This window comes from Varroa jacobsoni, unplaced genomic scaffold (assembly GCF_002532875.2).
Source record: "Varroa jacobsoni isolate VJ856 unplaced genomic scaffold, vjacob_1.0 scaffold_168, whole genome shotgun sequence".
Classification (NCBI taxonomy): domain Eukaryota; kingdom Metazoa; phylum Arthropoda; class Arachnida; order Mesostigmata; family Varroidae; genus Varroa; species Varroa jacobsoni.
The window spans coordinates 362,825-386,552 of NW_019213070.1; the positions used below are offsets into that span (position 1 = coordinate 362,825).

At 39.3% G+C, this 23,728-nt stretch overlaps 1 protein-coding gene across 2 annotated transcripts; it reads left to right on the plus strand.

Moving 5' to 3' along the window:
• Positions 1-789: 789 nt before the first annotated feature.
• LOC111271186 (uncharacterized) lies at positions 790-13,968 on the plus strand. 2 transcript variants are annotated; one of them, XM_022851829.2, is made up of 7 exons: positions 790-915; positions 2,348-2,627; positions 2,810-3,001; positions 4,336-4,519; positions 11,211-11,396; positions 12,421-12,537; positions 13,509-13,968. In XM_022851829.2, the coding sequence occupies exons 1-7, from the start codon at positions 855-857 to the stop codon at positions 13,626-13,628; spliced, it is 1,140 nt and encodes a 379-aa protein (XP_022707564.1). In that variant the 5' UTR covers positions 790-854; the 3' UTR covers positions 13,629-13,968. The 2 variants fall into 2 exon arrangements, with proteins under 2 accessions (XP_022707564.1, XP_022707574.1); XM_022851839.1 differs by lacking the exon at positions 790-915 and adding an exon at positions 1,593-1,669.
• The last annotated feature ends 9,760 nt before the right edge of the window (positions 13,969-23,728 follow it).

Here is a 23,728-nt window from a genome sequence, read left to right on the forward strand (position 1 = left end):
GTTATCCGTATTGGTCTCCTGTGATAAACAAACCAAAAACATCAAAACAGATAATCATACAAAGCGTTGATATCTAGATGCGCTATAGATTCTTGATTTTAGAAGGCAAACGTATGATATCACAGTTCATAACATCTTAACGTGACCCCACCAACCGTGGCTCACATGTTGCAGAGGGCAAAGGCTTCAGCAATTATGTGAACGCTAATATATGAAACACCAAAGCAACGTACAATAAAAATATCTATGGAAACTAATGGTCATTGTCCTTCGATCTCATAATTTACGTACTCTGTGGTGGATCATCTGTGGACAAACGATGCTTAAAGATCGATATGCTGCCTGTGATCGAACAATATGTTTACAAGCAAGTCTATCTTGAAGCATGCAATATCAATTAAGTATTCTACATTTCGATACTCGTTAGAAGGCTTGGTATTGGATGCACTCTCGAAAAATACCTTAAGGCTATCGATTTCATCTAATAATGAAATCGATATCTACCATGACAGTTAGTTCCACTGTTTTGTCAGCTTTTTATAGCACTGTTCTTCAGGGCTAATAATATCAATAGCATAGCCGGGGCTCATCACTATAGGGAGAGGACGTAGAGGTTCCTATGAAGTTCTTTTCTACTCCTTGAAAACGTTAATATGCTTCGAGCAGGTGTGATCCCAGATGAATACACATAAGCATTAGCACAGCTGCTCGTTGCTTCTTACTTTTCAGCGCCTGCGTCGTGCCTTATTTTCCTTTAGACACACAGGGGCAACTATTCGATGAAAGCGTTCAATACTGATGTGATGCTTATAGCCGGAGACAAATCGTTACGGTAAATTGCGCCTCTGCTCGCCATGGTCCTTTTAACCGCTCAAATCCTAGTACTCCTGGGGATCACTATTTCACAGTGTACTGGTAAGTAGCTGGCGTTTCTTGAGCGTCCCCTTGCGCTGAATAATGCTTGTTAATCATGATTGGTCGCGGCTTCATTTTTAGTGGATTCGCCTTTTTGTCTATTAATTTAAACGTAGTTTAGACATGCCATAAGACTACTTTCGTCATGGATGGTGTGGTGGTCATTTTTTCAGTAGTACTCTGTGATACCGTTGATTTTGCAGAATCGTAAGAGATTTCATTAAAAATACATAGTAAGACCCACCTTGTACGACTTGAATGACGCCCCTTGTACGACTCGGGTATGTTTCGCTTGTCTGAGTTAAGGTGTCACGCTTTCTTTTGTGTATAACGCATAAAGAGCTATATATACTGTAGAATGTATTATTTCGATTGTTAACAGAACTACAGGTTATACTAATGTGTGACTGACGCGGGTTGATTAAGTTCGAAAATAGAGCAAAAAAAGGATGGCCACTATAGCCTGACATGTCCCGAATTATACGGAAGACTAATTAAGCACATAAGCAAGTGTGGCTAACTAACAGACCGCAAGCGCTCCAACAAGCAGTATGTAGAAGCGTAGAGCTGGATTGAATTCTACCGGGCATCAGCTGTTTCTATATTAGTTGTATCACCACCTTATTGAAGTTTACCTTGACGCCAGTAAACAAAATGGCTAGTTCTAAAGTAAACATGCACCGTCTACTACTAATGCTTACTTCTGGACGCGGCTCGTAACTGCCAGCATCGAATATTAGGCTATCTTCAGCAGGTAACTTTTACTGATCATCTTCTTTGAAAGTTATATCGCTTCTATTCGCTTAAAAGTCAACATTCTATAACGTTTTGTCAGATATGAGAAGCTAATAAGAATTGCTCATGCGTACATGTTCATTTGCAATTCAAATATAATGCGATTCACGGTGTCTTGATGCAGGGCAAGCTCCTGCAAACGGTATTTAAGCATTTTGCATTGTGTAATTTCTCTATGAATGAGTGAGTCGCTACTGAGTAATAAGCTTCGTTTGAAATTTACACGCATTTGCGCACGGCTCACACACCCTGCAAAGTTTTATAAGCTAATACTAGACAATATATAAATGATGTGTTGAGGTACTGCTAGCCTACTCTGCCGATTCCAGTCAATCTATTATGGCATGAATGTTTAATATTAAATAGCTTTATAGCTTACTTGCTCCAAAGTACTACGCTACCATCATTTCGGGTCCTTGCTGGTCTAATAGGTTATATCTTACTAGACCTGAACTTCATGTTATAAAACTTTCTGACAGCAGAAAGCTCATCGGAATTATATTACAATAAATGAAGTCATATCACTGAGGTTGGTCACCTTTCAAGACAGACCGTAGTATCGTTCAGTAAACTGCAGAGATAAAAATTAATCAAGTAGAGCATTTTCTACGCGCCTAACGATTCGCGATTTGTATAGGTAAGGCTATACTAATTAGCCGCTCGAGACGTTTCGCTACAAATCCGTTGGACGCTTTAAAAAGTTATGCTTGCGAACGTCTGTCGGGGAGCAGACTGTTTATGCTCTATGACAGGATAAACAATCTACGGCTTAAACGCTCACCTCCAGACAGCGATCTGAACGGGGGACACGATACCGACCTCAGAAACAAAACCAATGGCCGTGACGTTGAAGACGATGGCATTAGAACAGTTCACAATATAACAGCATCCAAAATTATGCCATCTACAACACACAGGTATAGAGCCTTTAGCCTCACCTTTAACAATGTGGCTACAAGATTTCTTGGATTACCAACAATGTAATATCATCTAGAGATCAGATGAGCGCTTTCAACATGTTTCAAATAGCTTCATCCTTATGAAGTACATGAGAGCCAATTGGTCCCGCATAATCCATTAATATAAACCTGAATTGCAGTAAACGCGCAAACCACAATCAAGTCTTGAATGCTCCTCAGAACCTAACCACTACCAAAAGACCCTGGAATACGCAGGTGGTGGCGTTCCCGCCGTTAGGACCGGTTCAACCGACCATAAACATAATACCCACTGTGCAGGTGGGCATTGTACCTACTGGACATCGGGTCTCGTTGTTTGTCGGATATTATAAGTAAGTGTGAAAACAACCAGCTTATTCCAAGCCATTAGTTGCTCGAAGCTAACCACCGGTCTTTAGGGGTATTACCGCGAAAGTGAACGGTAGTGAAATGGTATCTGTGAATGCGTGCGGATTCGAAACATGATCCTGCCTGTGTTGCATATTTTCTTGCCTATGCAGGATATCAACTTACCCTCTCCTGGTCACTATTTACCTTGTGCATGCAACATACATAAACGAGCTACAAAGTTACATAACTGTGGACCAGTCCACTGGGTCAAAAAAGGTATCTACAAAATGGTGAGCTTTTGAGCGCACTGATTTTGAAACTGTTCGTACAATAGTACAGATATCAACTAGAGCTCACATGTTAGCTTTCTAGATGTTTTGTTGTTTTTCTCGAGCTTTCTGGCTCGAATCTAGAAACCAATAGTTGGATTCCTTGCACTATTTTCATTCATATGAACCTCGCCAGAGCTTTCCAGACTGAGTTTCGTCATCGATATTCGCTATGCTTTCCTCTATTAATTAGACCACAAAGATATTCTTTCGCAACTCTTTAAGAAAAGGAAGGCGTAACGCCAGGACCGATGCAGCATTTGGTTAACTTAGAATAAGTTCTTGTATCTCAAAATGTACAGGTATAATAATTAAGTTTTTCCTACACACAGTTAAACTGGTATATAACCATTGAGAAGTTACACCGAGAAAACGACACTTGCTTGTATCGCGCTCGATCGGAGCTGCCTCAGAGACATTATCAGAAATAGTTTTGCGTCGAAGGGGCTTAAGGACTGGCTCCGTTGTCAAAACATTAATGAAAACTGTTTCATTCAATTTTATTCACAAGCTAAAGAAATAATTATTCTGCTTTAATTACCTATTTTGGCATCCAAAGTAGTTTATATATCGAAAAAGTCAATCTAGGAAATAACCGAGTATAATACGTGACAGGAAATCCTTTAAAAAACCCAACAAGGGAAAAATCGTATCAAAGTAACCTTGATACACTTGTAACAAAATCCTTTTTCTATTGCAGAAAATATCAACAATGCTAGACCACTGAATACAGAATTTTAATGAAATCTACAGATGAGCTGTTGCTGATATTGGTACAATTGCACATTAAAAAGAGAAAATCATAATTCATTTTATATAGAAATAGGCGACTGAAAATTTGAATTTAAAGAGGGTCCATAAGGGTGAGCTTTAATTTGCAAAAAAAAAATTGCAAAATAAAAAGAGAACTTCTGCTTATTGCTTTATACCTTCCGTGGTAAGTCTGGGTAAGTCAGCAGACTACCGCCTGTATACGCAGACAACCTCACGACAAAGATGTTTTTCAGACCAAATCATGCATCAGAAGGCGGTGATGATAAGGAAGGAAAACGAGTCGACATTTTTCTACCGAGAATTACCACGAGTTTTGCTGCGTACTTTCCACAGTACGTTGGCTATTATTATCCTTGGTATACGTATGGAACCGAATTCAATTTTCCTTTCTACAGCTCGTTTAAAGGATACCCTCAGGTAAGTTAGTAAATAACTACTAAATACTGCTTCTCGATAAGTTATGCACAAGCTCGATGCACCTGAGGCTTGCGCATCTCAACGAGAACCAATCGATGTCATCAGGATCACATAGTTTATCCGATAGTGGTGATCATGTTCCTTAAATACTTTTTTATTAAAGGCATTTCTAACAAGCCATTTTATCCGCTTTAATTGTCGCATGATTCAACAATTATACTAATTATTGCCCAAAAATCCCGCATAATCTTTGTCCAGATATTTTCTTACTCAACATATGCTTCAATGATTGGCGAGATATCAATATGTATAGTTTCGCTAAAGTCTTACAGAAGCCCGCCACGCACTACAAATTTTCGTCTGGACTACGAAGCTTATCAAAAGTCGGAAAACATTCTAAATTTTAAGCAGCTTTGCTGTCAAACAAACGATTGTTTATGTTGGCTGTCTATCTTTCATTGCTTGATTGATTTCCAGCGGAAGTTACAAAAGTTCGAAGTTTCAGTTTAGTTGATAAAATGTCCCAATACATTTTTTTTAGCGAAAAATTCGCCTTCTTCGAAATATTGCAATGGTGCCACTTACCTGTTCTAGTCGTATTGACAACATTTCCATGCAATTAATGGGTAAACAGTTGAAGAACAGAGTCGAGACACCTAAAGCTAAATGGTCCATTTGTCGGAATTCAAGCGATAGCTCACTCGTCTGTACGTTGACTAGGAAAGTCGAGTTCTGTTAGATTAAATTACTGTCTTCTTTATTACTTCTCCTGAGGCCTGTAACCACAAACTTCTCAAAGGAAGGGGCCTAGTTCCTACTTCAAGTTAGTCCTACGTCATCTACTTTTTGACGGCGTTCTTCCTTTCTCTTTTTCGAATTTTTTTTTCTTGCGCATGATCTCCCCAAAGAAAATCATCCCTTTCAATCAGGGATTTTTTTTAATCGCAGTCCCGCACTACATCCCTCAGCTCTCTTTGCAGGGCTTCACATTCAGAGAGAGTGCGGTACATTTAACTTGTTTTACCTGACGCGCAAAGCTCACATATACTGTTCTGCATCCTTCCGATTTGGTGTAGTTCTGCTATATTCTATGCCCACCTAGTATCAAAGTGGTGTAAGAAGCGAGCTCATCATTATGATTAAATTCTACGAATTTGGAATAAGGATACTTGTCAGGTTTCCCAAACCGTTTTCCTGTTTTGGATGCGAGCATAGCTGTTGCGTATTGTGGTTCTCCTTGCTCCTGCTAATTCTATATCTTTCTCTTGATAGCTGTTTTGCCAATAGGTTTCAGGATAGTATCCTAGTCAGCACCAGAACCGCCTCAGTGGAGACAAATCGTGTATGCTTTCGCTACTTAATTGCTGCCGCTTTTTATCCCATATGCAGAGTCCTTTTTGTTTTCTTTTTATCCAGCGTATCTCGTGTTTTCCAAAGAACCTTTCAACGTGGGCACGAGCCACACTAGGAACCTTGCCTCGTCATAAACAAGGTTCGATAGAGTTGGTATTACAACCTACCTTTCCGAGACTTCCCCTCTGACGTTCTTATTCAGCCTTTCAACCTGGGCGTTCCATCCTCTAAGCATGTAGATGTTGTTTTCCTAAGGTGCCGAACTGTTTCTTTTTTAAAGGTCCCGAAATAACCTTCTGATCCGTTATGGTACTGAAATCGTTTCTAACATCAACTATTTTAAGATAATATAAGTGAGTCCTATTACGCGATCTGCTTTTTAATACTTTTAGTTATTTTCCTGATGTCAATAACGCCTGGAATCATTTTTTAAGTATAACATCAAAGACTTGCCTCCACTAGAATCACTCTCTTAATGGAAAGCCGATTTATTCCTAGAGAAGCCATATTGCGAGTCTGCCAGTGCGTAGTTGGCTTTTATTCCCAGTTCAAAAAAATAAACGCCCATAAGGTACTCCATAGTTTTGAAATGAGGCTGTACGCTTTTGGAGTTTACAAGTTTTGTTGTTAAGACAACTTTAACGTCTTTCTATTCCCTAGGAAATTGACCCTCTTTAAAAATTTATTGACAGGAACCTTGAATCGTTCCCGCACCTCGTGATAAACAGTTTCACTGTACATCATAAGACCTTACATGATCCCGATCCCCTGCCCAAGGCTAGACATTCCCTGTTTCGATTGACTTTAAATAAGGTCAATCGAAACAATAATATATTGTGTCCTCTACCACCTCAATCTGCGTCCTTTTCTCCAAACGAGCTTGGGGTATAAAAAATCTACTGATCTCTCCGCTACGTCTTTTGGGAGGTTCAGTATGTCCCTTTTGACATTGTTCATGACAATTGTCAACTGCTTATACAGGGTTGTCTCACTTGCACCTTCTACTCTATCTGAAGAGAGTATTTTGTGTCTTACCGTTTTCTAACTTTTTCTCTCTATCTTTCTACTTTTGTTTGTGCATCTTCTTCGCCGTAGCTTCCTGTTCGTAGCTAGATTGGCGTTCTTTGCAAGGCACGTCGCAGGTATACGCAAGTAAGGCGGGCCACGAGAAATTCCATCATTGCGCCAGTATGCTGAGTGATGGCTTTCCATTATAGCGTTCAACACCATCTAGAGAGATTTTGTGGAGATTTAGCTTTGTGTCATCATTTGATTCAGCACGTGTTCATTATAATCATCTGCGCTTTGTGTTGTACCCCAATCCATGTCCTGACCCAGAATTTTATAATTAGTTTTTCGCCGCTACCAATTCTGCCTTGTACTCTATGTCCTTCTAGAGTTATAGATCCTCCATATATTCTAAACAGGATGTGTATATGATCACCTGTACTTGCCTTTTCTTTGCCATTCTTCAGACATGTATTTTGGGCAAGGCTTCCTGAAAAACAGTTGGTACATCAGTAAAGAATTCCATCTCTTCTCGGTAGAAGATAGGGGACGACCCGCTGTTGTGTACTACGAGTCCCTTTCCATCATCCATTCTTGTACAACAACTCTCTTCGTTACTACCTCACTGTGTCGACGATGCGTTAAAATACACCGTGATTATTATCTCTTGTGTCTGCATCGTGCACGCGTACTACATTCCAGTTCAAAAAAGAACTTTGTAAATTCCTCTTCAGATATGTTCGATGAAAAGTAGCAAACACACATTACAGCCACTAGCGTTATGTTAAGCCCTTACTCTATTTTTCTACTCCTGTTTCCTTTATTCGGTTGTCTGACTTGTCCGTCTTCGATATCGTTGTCACGTTCCTTAATTCCCTAAAAATAACTACCTGTATTCCAGTGTAACGTAGACCTCCTTACACCAATTAAAATTTCCTTGCTCTTGATGACATTTTTTTTTTGTATATTCTGCAATTTGTCTGAGCTCGTTTCCTCTCTCTCTCTCTTCTTTCTCTGGCAGCTTTTCTTCTCATCTTTACTCTCTGAGATCTTTCTTTGCAGTCCTTGCATATCCAGCCCTCTATTATAGGTTGTTTTTCTATTTCTTCTTTGCCCGTATTTCGTTCGATTTCTGTTTGTACATAAGGCAAACCATTGAGCTGGCCTAATGCTGTTCCAGGTTGTCAGCAAAGCAGAACAGCTTTTCATTGACATTACGTTCTTTTATTATTCGTCCTGCTGTCCCTCACTTATAACATCTCTCGCGTTCACAATCTTTTAAGAAGAGTCGAGACGTCTGTCAGCTGAAGTAAATCGGACTCTAAACCCGTTGCTTCGGAAAGCACTGAGTGTTACCAAATTCGATCCTCTTTTGCAAGCATCCTTTTAACCTAGAGTAGTGAAATGACTGCTGTGCGGGCTCAACCGTTGTTCTTGAATTTGAGGATTTTACCTTTGACCCTTACCTTCATGGGTGCATTGAGTACTGATCTGAGGACTACTTCAATTTTCAAAGCGTCTAAGAATAGATGAACATATTTAAGCGGTACAAATATATCGAGCACACCGTCCCTTGTCTCCTACGTCGTACTTGAACACTTCTGCAAATAGTTTACTTTTCTCTCACTCAAAATCATTGATTTTACCTCCCCTTCGTGCAACTTGGTAATCTCCCCATTGTTATTCCCATATGACCTAGTCTTACATGATCTCGTAAGTCATACGAAGTTTTCTGGACCTTTTTATCCTTTGCGACTTTCGTTTTGAATGACTTACCAGCTACCTTTAGCATTCGTCTTTCTTGTCCCTGGTCTTTTTTCGTACGCTCTATCTCCACTATCGGCTAGATCGTAGTTGTTGTGCGCGAGGAAGTATATTGGCTAGAAATTAACTTTCTCCTTTACCTGTTTTCTTTTTTTTACCGGTTTTCTATTTTTATCTCCCTATATCAGCGAAGGCAAATTATGGGATCGCTACGTTGATAGCTATAGTTGTTGTATTTACTGTTTTACAGGGGTTAAGCTCCTCTTTGATCTAGTTCAGGCACCATTGTTGCATCTCTATATGTATTCTGTATTGCTCATCAGCCTTTCCTCTTGGGAGTGTATTCTTTAAATTTTGGCGCCTGACTGCTCAAGGTGTTTACCCTCTGGCAATATCATCCTGTGCATTTGTTTGTCTCGTAAATCGTTTCCTTAGATTTCTAATCTCTATTGTAATTGTGTCTATTAGTTTATTGTATTCTACTATGGCGTTTGTTTTTGTGTTAAGAAACATTCCACTTTTTTTTATCATCATCTGTTGTGACTTCCTGGCCCATCTTTTCTACGTTGGACTGTTTATTTTCCTAGCTTGCCTGCCTGTTCCTTTATTTACACTACATCTTTTTATATCCAGAAACCTTGGAGCCCCCCACTTGGTTTATCCCTATCTCTCTCCAAAGCCGCGGTCACCTGTTGGACTAGTTGCCATTTCCGCTCTTTATGCCCTATCTTCCTGTATGAATCGTAGTCTCAGTTGGTTCTTCGGGTTCTTAATTGTGGTCTTGCGGACGACCTATATATTTTGGCCCCCTTAAATAAATCGGCACTGAACGTTTCGCTATCCTACGATTCTCACTACCCCTGAAGTAGCAGGTGATTGTCCAAAAAAGCAAAGTGAATAGGATTTACCGTTAAAATGTCAGGCTTTTACGCCTCAAGTCGTATATTAATTCAGATGAATGTGATCAGTTACTTCTCAATCCCCTCATTCACAGAGAGGTTTTTTTGACTTCTGTTCCACAATTCCGTTAAGCACAAACATAATCGCGTTGTACTCGATCGACTATTTTTTTTAATTAACAAACGAGATTTACGTTATCAATATTTTAGTTCCTAGTGGACTCAGTTTAAGCTTTAGCGTACGCGCCGAGATTTCGGAAGTGAGATAGAAATTCAAAATATTTCAAATTTTTGGACACGACACCTGTCGATCTGGTAGACCACGTCTTCTATCCAATATGGCGTCCATTTGCTGTAAGATTCTAGGCCGCCTTACTAGAGTACGAGTGAGTTAGAATACTGCCCTAAATTGCACTGGAGATAGAAAGGGGTAGCAGTCAATTGATTTCTCTAGCTGTCATTTCGTTTGAGATTGGCACTTGGCTAAGGCTGTCCATTCATCTGCTACAACAATAACCACCAAAAGCCCAGCAGATTACCAATCGTTGCCGTTAATCTCCTGATTGAGACGCAGTTCTTACTCTCTTGTAAAGCACTAAGGCATTCAGGATAATGATACGACTTGAATTCTCCACTTCTCGGCAGATTGAATCAAACGTGATTATTCTCTATGAAACAGGACCTTTGCCCTGTCTCCATGATACGAAAAACGCGCCCGCAACGCTTAGGAACTCATTTTAATGTCACCGGAGCGGGGTAGGTAAAGCGCAACCGTGAGGGAGTCGCTACCTAAGTAACAGTAAGCACCTTTCATAAACTGCTGGAATAATTAAGATATATTATAAGCATGTTGCGCAGTTCTGTTCGGGTAACATAAATACAATTACTCTTTCTACTCGTAAGATTTCAAAGGAACCACCACCCTACAACTAGCAATAGAACTATAGCGAGGACATTAACGGCATGGTTCTGTGAAAAAAAAAGTCAGTAACCTCGAAATTCGATTGCTAATATTATTGGATACGCACTTTCGGTAAGGTTTCAAAAATTTCGCCTCCTGCGGGTACTGCGGAGCCCCGCATGGGTTTTTTCCGAAACCCTTCAGGAACTATGTAGCATTTTGAAAGTCTTAGTTCCAGATAAGTAGAGAACTTTACACCTTTATCTATGGCGCTTCTAATGCGGCTACTATTAACAAGAGCGAATTGAGGATCGTACGTCGAACATAAAGGTTTATTGTCTGGCCACATTTCGTTGTTGTCGTTAGGACAGGTTTTATCTAGCGCTCGCTGGTTTGTGGCTACTACATTATTTTAAAGCGAAAATTTAAATTCAAAGTTTGTGTATCACTCTATTTCCGCAGGAGATTAGGATTCAAATTTTGTAGCCTTATGAAAGTTCGGGTTCGGCCAGTGGTATTCTGGATCTGCGTCAACATCATGAAATAGACGCAATTTGGGTAGTAGTCGTTGTTATATAGTTAAATTTTTACATTCAAAATTTAAAGTTGACAATTAATGAAATAAAGGTGTCGAGGATCCATGATGCGCCCCCTTTCATGTTGCCCTTAAAAGCTTAATAAAATTAAATTCGCTTGACCTTGTTTACTTTGTTCTAATATAATGGTCATTATTCAACTGTACATTCTTCCTTTTTGATAAAGGCAGTATCAGCAGCAAGTCCCACACCCGCTACCGCAAACCTTTACAAAGCCTCAACGGGTGCCAATGGCACCACAAGGCCAGACGGTTTCCAGAGGCGAGCCAGCACATAGTAGAAATGCTTACGTCGTGTTATACCGAAGTCGACCGGATGGCACTAGGACGGTTCAGTACAGCCATGTTCCTCTTGATGTGCGTCAGCAACGTAACTATTTAATTTTTGATCAATCTGTACCTTTATCGTGCACCACTGCTATGGCGATTGGCTTACCGATCACCGTTCACTGCCGTTCACCGTTCATCTGAAGCTTAATGTGCAGATGTACTTGATAGAACGACGATATTTGTCTTCTAACTTTCTGCATTAGGAACCATCCACTATCTAAAATTGTCGCATCAACGTAAATTTGGGAAAACTTTGATGGGTAGTTTGCCCTGGCCGGCACGCGTTTATTTGCTACCCCTGACACGAGGCAAAAGTCAGTTTTTTTTTCCAGAACAATACAACAAACTCCTCATCCGAGCGAAAATCGACTATTCTTTTAATCTTTTCGCGCCGGACGGAATCCACTTAAAATTTGTGGCCTACGTTACTTCCAGGTTTAATGCAGCTCCCAACTAGTCGAGAGAACACTTTTATAGAGTAAAACGGGAGACTCTTAAGTGTTATTGATTAGATCTTAGAAGACTAAAAAATTCCACAAGATTGCTAAAAAAAAAAACGCGTTTTTTGATGCAGAGACACGAAAATTTGACGGTCATTTCAGAACGGAGGATATCAATTGCCAGTTTGGCCGTCCCGATAAACTCTAACAATTGAGTTTTTGTGTCTTTTTAGGCATTTTTCTCTTAAGCATTGTTACTAAGACGGTATTTAAGCAAAAAGCGTTTCAAGGAACTTTCTCGTATGCTGATGACCACGATCCATCGCGATAGCAATTTCAAATGGGAATAGACCGATCATTCACTAGTTGTTTTTCCTTTTCCCCGCAAGTGTCGTTTTTAGTTGTTCCGATAAATCGAATAATATCAACTTGTTAAACGGTTAATAAAATACGCTACATATAACCACTTTATCGGTGGCTACTGAATATAGTAGCAGTGAAAAAAAGAGATTCGCCAGCCTGCGATCACACTCGTTTCTGTTTGGTCTAATGCTAATTGGTAACAGAGCTAGTGTTCACCGATCTATTATTATTCGTATGCGTGAGTATAGGAGGTCATAAGGGGCGTTCGTCGTACAGCTTCCCAAATACTTGAGTTTCTCAGTCGACGACTTGGAAGTAGTTCGGGAAAATATAGGGAACGTTCTGACCGCGCTACACCTGGGCAGGTTCGTACTCATTTAAAATTCCACGAATTGGAGATACTTCAATTTGCCCCCCTATTTATTAATGAATGTAGTTTAATTCTACATAGTTGCTCGCTGTTTCGCTGCTAAGCAGATTATGAAGAAAGCGTTTTCCATCTGCCAGCTAAGTTGCCAATCGGTCTGAACTGAATGAAAAATTTGCTTTTGGCATTGAAACTATTTAGTTTATTAGCAAATGCGTGTAAAAAAAACTATTTTCTGCAAGACGAGGCTTAGGAAGTACAGAGGACGAAACTTCTCTATACTAAACTACACATTCGACCTGGTAACAGACTAATAATTATCGACCTATAGACTGTTATCATCACAATACAAAACCAACTAATTGATTCTTCATAGGCCAATATTGACCTTTTCAATACACCTAACAGCTTTCAGAATATGATCAGGCGCTTCACTGGGTAGTTGGCTTGACGAAAAAAACCATCCCTATAGAAGATAATTTTATATAAAAGATTTAATACATTTGAGTTGAGTGATCAGTATATAGCTGTTGTGCGTTCTCATAATTCGCTAACAAAGAATTAGAGAAAATGTTGACTTTCCTTGCCTAGGTGGAAGCCGAACACTCGTCTGCATGATTCAGTTTCAAGTATTATATATATATATATATATATATATATATACGTGACATATTGGATGAGGTGGAACGTTTGCGGAAGCCACAGACGTCCCTGCCCACCAAGAACCCTTTTTTTTTTGTTTTTCGGAAATTCCGACAAACAGCTTATGGCTTTTACAATAACTGTAGCTATCAATATAATATAATCGATTAACATTCAAAAGCTGACCATTAAATTAGGTTTAGACTTTATAGTACCGGATCGTTCGGGATCCAAATCGATGAGACAACAACCAGTACTAGACTATCGGAGTTTTAATTAATCAAAGAGAACTAATATGTCGTGTTATACATTGAAATAAAACTTCAGGATAAGACATCTGCCAGACAGCGTGAAAATAGCGTTGGACAGCCGGGCAAGAAAGATGCTCAAGAACGGGACAAAAAGTTGCAACCACAAAAGCTTCCAAAAGTCCGCAAAGAAAATTAGACACTGAGCCATAACGAAGACAAGGCTAACTTGATAAATTTATGTTGTACATAATTTACGCAATCAGCCTACAAACGAACTGCATTAAGAGTAACGCTCAATCAAAGCAACCGAAACATGATAGTAGTTAATTTTATTGCTAAACACACTCTGTGCATGTAAATATTCTAGTTATGGCAGATTTAAGAGGCTCATTTCCTTGTTAAGCTCTTGTCACAGTACTAATTGTAATAACCGTTAGGAAAGACAAGGAAAAAAACGCAACTATAATAGCTTTATTTCAAATAAAAAAAAGTTTGAAAAAAGAACGTCCTTTATTCGGATAATCAGGCCCAAATTATCGGCGACTTTTCTGTCTGGCGGGATATGATACAAACACGGAAATACGTGAGGTGAGGTGTATTTTTCAATTTAAATGTACATCTGTTTCTCTAATAAAAAAGACAAACTTTTACTTTTTATGGTTTTTGCTCTCTTTAATTTTTTCCATGATGTCAGCTCCGCGTTACTTTCTTCTGTTGCAGCAACTTGCTCAAGGCTGAGCTGAGGAACATTTGAAGGTGCTCTACTGTTGTATATATCTGCTAGCAATATCGTTTGTCCTTTTTACTTCGGTTGCTCAGGATGTCCGCTGTTCCACTTCACAGTGTCCGATGTTTTATGACGCAAGCGTACGTTTAAACGGCTCTTCTTTTCTAACGGTTTTTTTTAAGATGTCCTGTCTAATAAAATTGCATTAATGGTTTTCAGTAACCCTACCTGCGGTGCAGTACACAGATCTAGTGTATGCTGTGCGCTGTTGAGGTTTGTAGCTATTTATAATTATTTGGACGTATGCTTTTAATCCGTATCGTCTGTATTCATTGATATTTATTTCCGAATCGCCAAAATAACAGACGAATGGATGTAGCAAGCGAAATTCGTAGATGTGCAGGTTCGACAACTGACGCAAATTTCTGCTAGAGAGCTGCTTTGGATGTGAAGGAAAGGCTGAAAAAAGCAAGCCTTCTGCATAGGGCATTTGCTTGACGCAACGTGAAGACGATTTCTTGTACAAACACATTAAAATTAGCCAACGATGAATCGATACCTCACAGAACACGAACTCACTGGAGAATTCGTCTCTGCCATAGAGCTTATTGAAGTCGACGAGGTGTATCGCTGTCAGATCAATATCTCATAGACGAAGTGTAGTAAACTACTATTCATTATGTAATTATCATACTACTGCGAACATTGTCACGGTCGGAATAGGCAGGACAATAAATGGTTCAGTGTGAAGCCATTTGCTCTTAGATCTATAAATGTTTGTTGCAACTTTCCTTGTCTTCGGATGGAATTTTAATGCCATTCTGGACGTAAAACAAACAAAATAGGGAGATATAAGCCTTTATAGAATAGCTTTGCCTATTAGATATTTTATACTCCCATTACGTCAAACCTCACCGAGAGCCCTGATCAGCTTTATTAACCAATCGAAAATCATTGCCCCCACAATTCCCTTGCATAACTGACTCTGTTGTGGTGATGTCGATGTTGATATGCGGAACGTGACTTTTGAAGTGTATTTGATGCAAATACCTTTACACAAGTAGCCGTATGAGCTGTATCATTCTATGTAAAATGAGTTCGCCTAGTCCTCTTGTTTAAGTTACAAGTTACATGCATATATATCGCCTAAGTCTTATAACTAACATACCAGGACACCATAGGAAGTACGAACTAAGCGCCTGTTCGTAGGCGTTTCCTTCTTTGACAGTAACAAACGACAAATACGCTCGATACCTAATTAGTCAGCCCAGATATCAACAGTACAATATGATCCATAGTACTATTGCCTTGATTAATACAAAAGTTTAATAATTTGGCCATGAATAATGGTTGTGCCCTATATGCTATGTAATACTTATCTTGCATTCCAGAAAAGATAGTGGCTTTGGTGGCCGTTTGTTCAGATACCCTGGTGAAGTGTTTTAGATTACACGCGTTCTATGCTTGAGCTATATCAGCCGTGTTGACGAGACGTTTAATGGGTGAATGCTCATTTGCCACAAAGAGAATCACCCACCGGCGTTATGTTTGCAGAGGTACGTTACTCTTTTATGACGTTGAACGTTACGTCTTCGTGCGGAAAGGACGATGTGCGGTAAAAAGGATTTGCAACGAGATATTTTAGAATGCCTTTAAAAAAGCACAACTCTCCAGCCACAAATATTTAGCAAATTATATTTTATTTATTAGTTTGTCATCTTTCATTTACATATAAGAGCATGAATTTCACAACGCTGCTCAAAAGTCTCAAAAGCCGGAAGCTATGACCTCGAAAAAGTCCTACTATAAATATTGATCCCTTTGGATCCGATATATTGACTATATGCATTTGAACGTATGCTTATGCACACAAAATAGAATATTTTTAATAGGCATACTCTGGTAGAAACAAAGTCCTGCCTTAGAGCTAGCTGCACTATGATCATTTTTGATTTAGCAACGAAATTGAAAAAAAAAAAAAACATTCAAACGCTCCGCAGTATAGTCCCAACAGTCACTAGACTATAACAGTAATGACGTTCATGATTTTCGGTTGCTTTTATGATAGCCTGTCTTGACAGATTGTGACTAGTAAAACCTATAAGGTCGGAGCTCGGCATGCGCCTTTCGTTGGATATATTGGAGACGCAAGTGCTAATGAAAGAGGCAAGTTAGATCAAAAATTCGCGCCGAATTTTGAAGATAACTTTTTCTGACAGAGATATGAGCCTTCGGTGGGCGCCTGCGGGACAGCCCCAGACATGATCACTCTCGGGCTAGACAATAGTACAACTCCTAAGAAAAGTTCCACACGAGCTTCCTAACGCTCTTTGGGTACCCACTCTGGTATTGGTGGATCAGTTTTCGACATTTTGTGTTCCTCTTATGAACAGCTACAAGGCTCTATTCACGCAACAAATAATGCGTAAATTGCATTATTCGGAGGTGTCTAATTTGAATTCAGTGAAATACGAAGTAAGAATGCTTTTCTTTAGACGAATAAATATGACGATGGCCAGTGCTGTCCGAAAAAAATTGCAGCAAGCATGCTTGACGGAGTTTGAAGGGTAGTAATTTACTGTAATCTGCACCCAAAGCATACATCTAGAGGTTCAAGCATATTCAAGACATCTGAAAAATTAGACTTCCGAGTCACCTGCTCGAAAATTACCCTATACGATAATCTTCGATTAGAGTGCAATTGCCTGGAGCAAGTAAGCGGTACGGTCTCTTTGTCTTTTTGCTATATCGGACAAACATCTACTATAGCGAAAATAATGACTTGTGACCTTGCCGTCTGTCAAGGTAAAAGATGCTGACCTAATTTCATTAAACCGGATTATGGAATACGGAGCCCCATATGTAGCACCACTTGCAAATGTCATTTGGACACTTATGAATGGGTAAATAAGGAGCTCATCTCTGAATGACAAGGTATACCACGATTGAATCCATTCCTATAGTAATGCCAAACGCAGGTCGTTTGTAGGATTGCAAACATGATTTCCGTTTCCGCGTATATAGACGTAGATTACCGCGCCGAACTCATCTATAGTCAAGAGAATTCTCGTAAGAGATAATCATACACTATAGAAGGACAAATCCGTGAACTCCTGCATTTAGGGCAAATACAGTTTAGAATGTAGAATAAATCAGTACACAGTCTGGAAAATGTCACTTAGTATCGTATGCTTGTCTTTAAAATCGCGAAGAAATAATAGGGACCTTAAACTACTTTGATCCTAAAATGACAGGGCTTTCGTTCTACTATGAGATAATTTGTAATCAATTATCAACCTGTTCAGTACACGCGTTTCCCAAGTATAGACCTTTATGCGTTTCAGCTGATTCAACTCCATTATCGACTCAATGCGTCCTAGAGCTTTTTACCGCTTTACATTACGGCATGGAGGATTACCTCCCAGGAGTAACACCCAGCGAATGCGGAATCGAATTAATGAGAGATAGTGTTAATAGTTAAGAGTGTTCTTTACCGTAGCTGCCGAAAGCATTATACTTACACCCACTAGCCAAGTTGAAATCGACTGGGTCTAACTCGTTTTTTGCCGATCAGGAATATCTACTCGATGAGATTCAAGTTGTATGACTGTTTTATTTTAATGCGTCCGTTTTTTTTAGCATCTGTTGATACATTGCTAGTTAGATTGTCCTTTGAAACTTAATTGCCGTATATCAGCATGCCTAGTTGATGTTTTCGCCCAGACGCTGTGCACCGGTCAGGGGGGAACACGATTGACCCCGATGCACTAATCTGTCCGCGACTAGTAATATCGGCTCCACAATGAATATGTATAACTGATAATTAATTTTCTAGGGTCTATTTTGATTGTAAACACTAGACGGAAACGTAATATCTGTTGCCATACAGCTGACAGCTTGACGTCCTAGACGTCAGCGACTTCTATCTATATTGCGTATCGACAGAGCTGTCTCAATTATATTGTTAAGATTCTTTGCAGTTTCAATCTGTATGCGTCTACAAGGACTCGGAAGTTATGATACAGTTCACGACCCGGGTCAAAAAAATTGGCGTGCCTCAGTATTCCATAGCACACAAGTATTTACTGTCATAGCGCGAATTACATTTTCTACTAACTTGTGAAATATAGCAAGGGGTAAACAAAGAGATAAAATAAATGTGCAGATGGGAGAACAGAAGGTTACAATAAGAGCCAAAGTTGAAAAAATGGGTTAGTAATTACTCGAACGCAAAGCTCTATAAAATCTCTGTTATATGCATGGAATCGAACGGAACAAGTAATAAATTATTGCAAAGATATTATTATTTTATTGCTAGAAACAGCGAACAACTTTTCCGTTGTTCTCTGATTCTCTGTTTATGAATCTCCCATTCGAATTTAATTTTACTGTCGGGAGGCTTGTACCTCTTACTGACAGAAAGTTCGATCGGCAACAGCTTCAAACGGTTGATCATCTAAAATAGCTAAAATCAAACCAGTGACATAAGTTAATTCTTTTTCTCTTCTAGAAAAAGAAGCCTAGTCGCTTTGTATAGTAAAGAACTGGCGCTTTTTTCGTTCGTTGCCATCGGGAAGCTCCGGACTGATTCATTTTTACGATATTTTTCATACATGGTTCAAACTGCAGAAGATATTACCTTACACTTACCTGACACAGAAGATGTCTTAAAAGGGCAACGTGGTCGTGGAGTTATTGCCACGGTAACTATCAGTAGCAAGCATGCTGTCACGGTGGTTCAGATCTCAGCGTTGGAAAATTATTACCAGATATTGATGACCAAAGAAATGAGGAAAGATGAGGAATTAACGGAAATATTCTATGATTATTAATAGCTGCTCACGTGGTTGCCATGCCGTTTCAGAAGTCTATTGACGAAACTCCAGATAAGCCCAGTAAGACCCACTCTGGGTACATACCTCATGAAGGCAAATTCCTGATGCTATACCTAAAAATAGATGATTCCGACGAATTGCTCGCATATCGTGTACGACACTGCTGTGCTCGAAAGAAGGCCATTTTTCTTGAAGAAGGCGTATTGCAGGGTTCTCGTTGCGGGGCTTTCACCAGCCCGTTTCAGAAGACTCACTGCTTATTCCAGCTTTTTTCTGGAAACAAACTTTGTGCCTATTTCACGAAGTTTTAAAGAGTAAGCGACCTTTAGGATTGATTATAGCTTAACTTTTCAATCGCTATTGAGTGGCATGCGCAGAGGGTCATCATCTTCCGTTGACATTAAAGCGTCTGAGGGAACTTTTTGAGAGACGTCATGTTCACCATACTAGTTTCTTGTCAACCTGTATCTGTATGCAAAAAGACATAAATTTATTATAAGACTTTTCGAGATTGTCCACGCTTATAGTTTGTAATCTTATACATACGCATAAACGTTTGTTTGCTCCAGAGTGTACGATTATTGTTATTGTTATTGTCGTTATTCTCACGATGATTTTTGCCCATAGAGTTCTTCTTTGTCAAATATCAACGTATAATATATTACTTTTAAATGTTGGAGACGAAAAATAGCATCCTTACTATCACGTTCGACAGTATTTTATAATTAGCTATATATGGCCCTTGGCAGTGAATGGCTTAGTTACTATGGATATTTGTTCCTAATTTTCATTCGACTTAATCCGAAAACAGGTTTATGATAAAACCTGCAGACTGCGCCTTGGGTATTCAATATAGACCCCAACATTGCCGCCTGGCAAATTCATGGAACCGCTTCAAATGCTTGTTGAACGTTTTAAGGGTGCTAAGTGTGCAAAAATCTTGCAAATAAATAGAGCTTAGTGTGATCAACTCTACAATCTATGTACGAAGTCTTAGGCTAACCGCTTTCGTCTGAAATACGGCTCTGTCCTATTATTGTCAAAGTGACAAGAGTTTAGCATGGGCGATAAAGTTGAGCTTGCCATTATCCCAACAGAATCACACAAACGATAACTGCTATTCCGTAAATATAAAATTATTAATATAATTAGTACTATGGGGCTCAGTTAATCATTTAGCGTGGCCGCATGATGATGTAAATTATTAGCTTTTCAAAATTGCATCTAGGTCGCCCGAAGCACCGTGGAGAAGACATTCAGCACAATGGGGTACGCCGCCGTGTAAGTACCTTGGCATACGTTAAAATCAAGTAAAGCTAGCTCCGAAGCTGATGACCTAACATAGGTACAGTGCTTAAGCTCAAACATTTCTCTCCTAACAGCAGTGTTAGTCTAATTTAAATGATTTTATTTGGGAAAAACGCATTTTTCCACTTACATTGCCCACTATTGTTGTATAAGGAATAATTAGGGATAGGCCAGCCTGACGCCGCCAGCAAGCTCCGAAATAGCTGGAATGGTGTATCTCTGATACAATGCCAATGACGATGGTAGCACCAGTTCACCACTATGCCCTCCGATGGCTTTTGTCGTCCAGCAAACTACGGCTTGCGTGCATTTTTCCCTGTGCGAATTTTACTATATTTATATTATCGCATTGCGACAGATTGATATCGCATATGTGGCCTGGCGTCGTTCAACTACTGCCCCCACGCGAAACATTACTGAACCATTATGTAAACCCAAAGTCGATCTCTGAGATTTTTGGGTGGCCATATTTTTGCTAAGTCATTCCGGTGTATAATGGTAAAAAACATGCAAATAGACTATGTCCCTGATTTAAGTTTCGGAAATACATAATAACATTTAGTGTGTTAATAATTAATTGTAATTCCTCTCAGATTTTCATTTCAACTGTGTCCAAATATGGTTTAGATTTCGTGAGCGGCTATCATCTCACTGCCATATGGAAATGGCGTAATCTTAGCTACATGCGACTTTTCACTCTTTGTCAAGTAAATTGAGGATCAATTACATCCGCCAGACTCAGTACCATCATCAGAAACTTTCACGGAAATTGTTATCACTAATATCGGCACAATATTGAAAAGAAAGTAGCTTTTATATTGCAGAATAGGTTGAATCATTCTCATACCTCGCCTGCACCTGACCTGTTGGACATCGCATTCACTCGATCTTTCAAGAAAATCCATTAAACTTTACTGATGTATATAAATGGGCCGAATCGGTAGTGAATTATTTCTTCTGTCTGCAGTTAACGCGTGTTTTGGAACCCATCAGCGAATCCGAAGCAGAGTACGCTCTCGATCTACCTCATCATGTAATATTCGCGTCTAGAGCTTCTGTTCTTAGCTGACTTCGGCAAATCTTGGCACTATAGTTTTCGCGAAGTTAAGTGACATTAGGAAGGATCTAGTAATTATACACCGATAGCGGAACAACACGAAACGATTCAAAACGCATCGAAGCACCAACACCTCGAATCCTTCTGCCACTAAACGACGTTAACAGTAGATAAACACAATAGATTAAAAATATCCGTTTCACACAGAAGAGGTGGGGACGTATCACCTCCATTCGGAAAGAAGGGTTCACTGAAGATGTTGAAATTTATCTTAAGTTAGCGAATCGCATGTTCCACCTGTGAACTCGGCTTTAATAATATTAGCTCTTGAAACAATATAACTTGTTCATGTACTGAATATTGAAATAACTTATGCAATCTTTAATATAGCGCTGCTGGATACTCAACAACCCTTATACACAACAAAAAATACCATACTAGCTTTATGATAGTGGTAATGCTCATAAAAAATTCCGAACATTTCTGGGACAAAATAGATAAAGTTAGAGGGTGAAAATATAATTAATTCTACAGCACTATAAATTGGCCGTTTAAGTTATTTGACAAATACATTTAAAAAACAAGCTAATTGTGCCCATGTAAATAACGTCTATTGTGCTATATTACGACTTATATAGTAGAGTAGCTTTGAAGAAACATGAAAATTGATGTTCAGCTTTAAATCATATACTACGACTACAACGTAATAGCATAAGGCCTATTAGTCCTTAAGCGAACCTAACTAGATAATTAGCTTCTGAACAAGCAACTCCTAATAAAAACCTGCAAGTGTTGAGTCTTTCCTGCACGCAAAAATAGACGATTGGGGAAATCGTTAATGGGATTTTATGGCAAGGTTTGTGATTGTTTCACTCGTGACTAGAGCTATTTCTGGGGCCTGTATTACAAGCTGAAAGAGGCTATCGAAACTATTCGATGCGTTATGTTGCCAAAGCTCCGGTTGTTATCATTTTATATATGTCCTATTGTCTTATAATTATACTATAATGTCTCTTATTATTATTAAGAATTGTGTTATCGTATTTACGTAAATATTCCTAATATTTAGAGGACGGGCGTAGTCGGGGTCGATTTGACATTATCGGAAAATTATTTAACTGACTAATCGTACGATCTCTTACATGGTACTTTTGTCTGCTAGTTTGATTTAAGTTTTCCATTCCAATTGAGGTAAGTTTCCGTTTCGCTACTATCGTTGAGGTTTGCTTCATCCTGTTTTAATTTGTGCGTGTCCCGAGGGGTATTTATAAATGTACTTCGGCGCTGTTGCGTAGGAACGAGTTTGGTTGGAAGACATCCAATTCGGCCACAAGCTGATATCGAGTTCCATTCCCGATTTTCCGATCCTACAACCAAACAGCTTTCGCATTCCGGCATGTCCTTGGTTTTTTTCAAACTTGCGTTTGTATTCCGTCGGTAGCCCACTCGTTGAATACCAATTCGGCAGGCGTTGACTTTTCCTTCTGAATCACCGCAAAAACATACGTACGCACCTAGTCATCATCTGTAGTTTATTGTACTTAAATACCTCTTGCTTTTGTCCTCTGCTGATCGCTACTGACTTTGTTGCCTAATACGAGTTGACGTAGATCGAACATACAGTAGGTTCGTGAGATTGTATACATCGTGGCTTTTTTTTTGTCTGATCTTAATCATCCTTTATGAAACGAAGGTTATGTCAGATGTATACAGTGAATAAACTGGTCTCAGAATTAAACAAACGCTCATCTCTCATTAGTGATTAGTTCTGTAAGGCCAACTTGTTTTACGAAGTGCAATTACCTACAAAGACGTTTGATGTAGATGTTAATCATTCATAGAACCACATTTTCTATTTTGAACAAATTCTCGGCTTCTTGAACAAGCAGCTCGTTAGTGCAAAATGACGTCGCTAGCCATAATTAAAGCGTCTATTTCCGCCAATAATTCAAGCGGCAACCCATTTGAATTATTAGCGGAAGACGGCTTGCAGAAAACGCGCGTCTGGTCAAATGCGACTCGCCGTAAACCTTCAGAAACCCACTGTTACTAGCTGCGAGAGTAGTTTTCATTTTTTAATAATTGCCTCAAAGAACTGGTCTTATGATTTATTTCTTCCTCTAAATATAGTCATATTTTCATAGTACAACAATAGGCAGCAATTCAGACGTTTTTATCGATTTGAATTATCTTTGTTGACAGCAAGGTAAACTGTTAGGCCAAACAAGGCTGTTCTAGGATTCCTTGGAGGAAAAGAAGGGCTTTAGATTTTTCGGCACCCTTTGTTGCCTATTAGTGTTTGGCGTAAAATCGTGTCACCCTTTAACGCAGAACTATCTCGTACTGTCCTAAAAGGAATGGTAAAACCA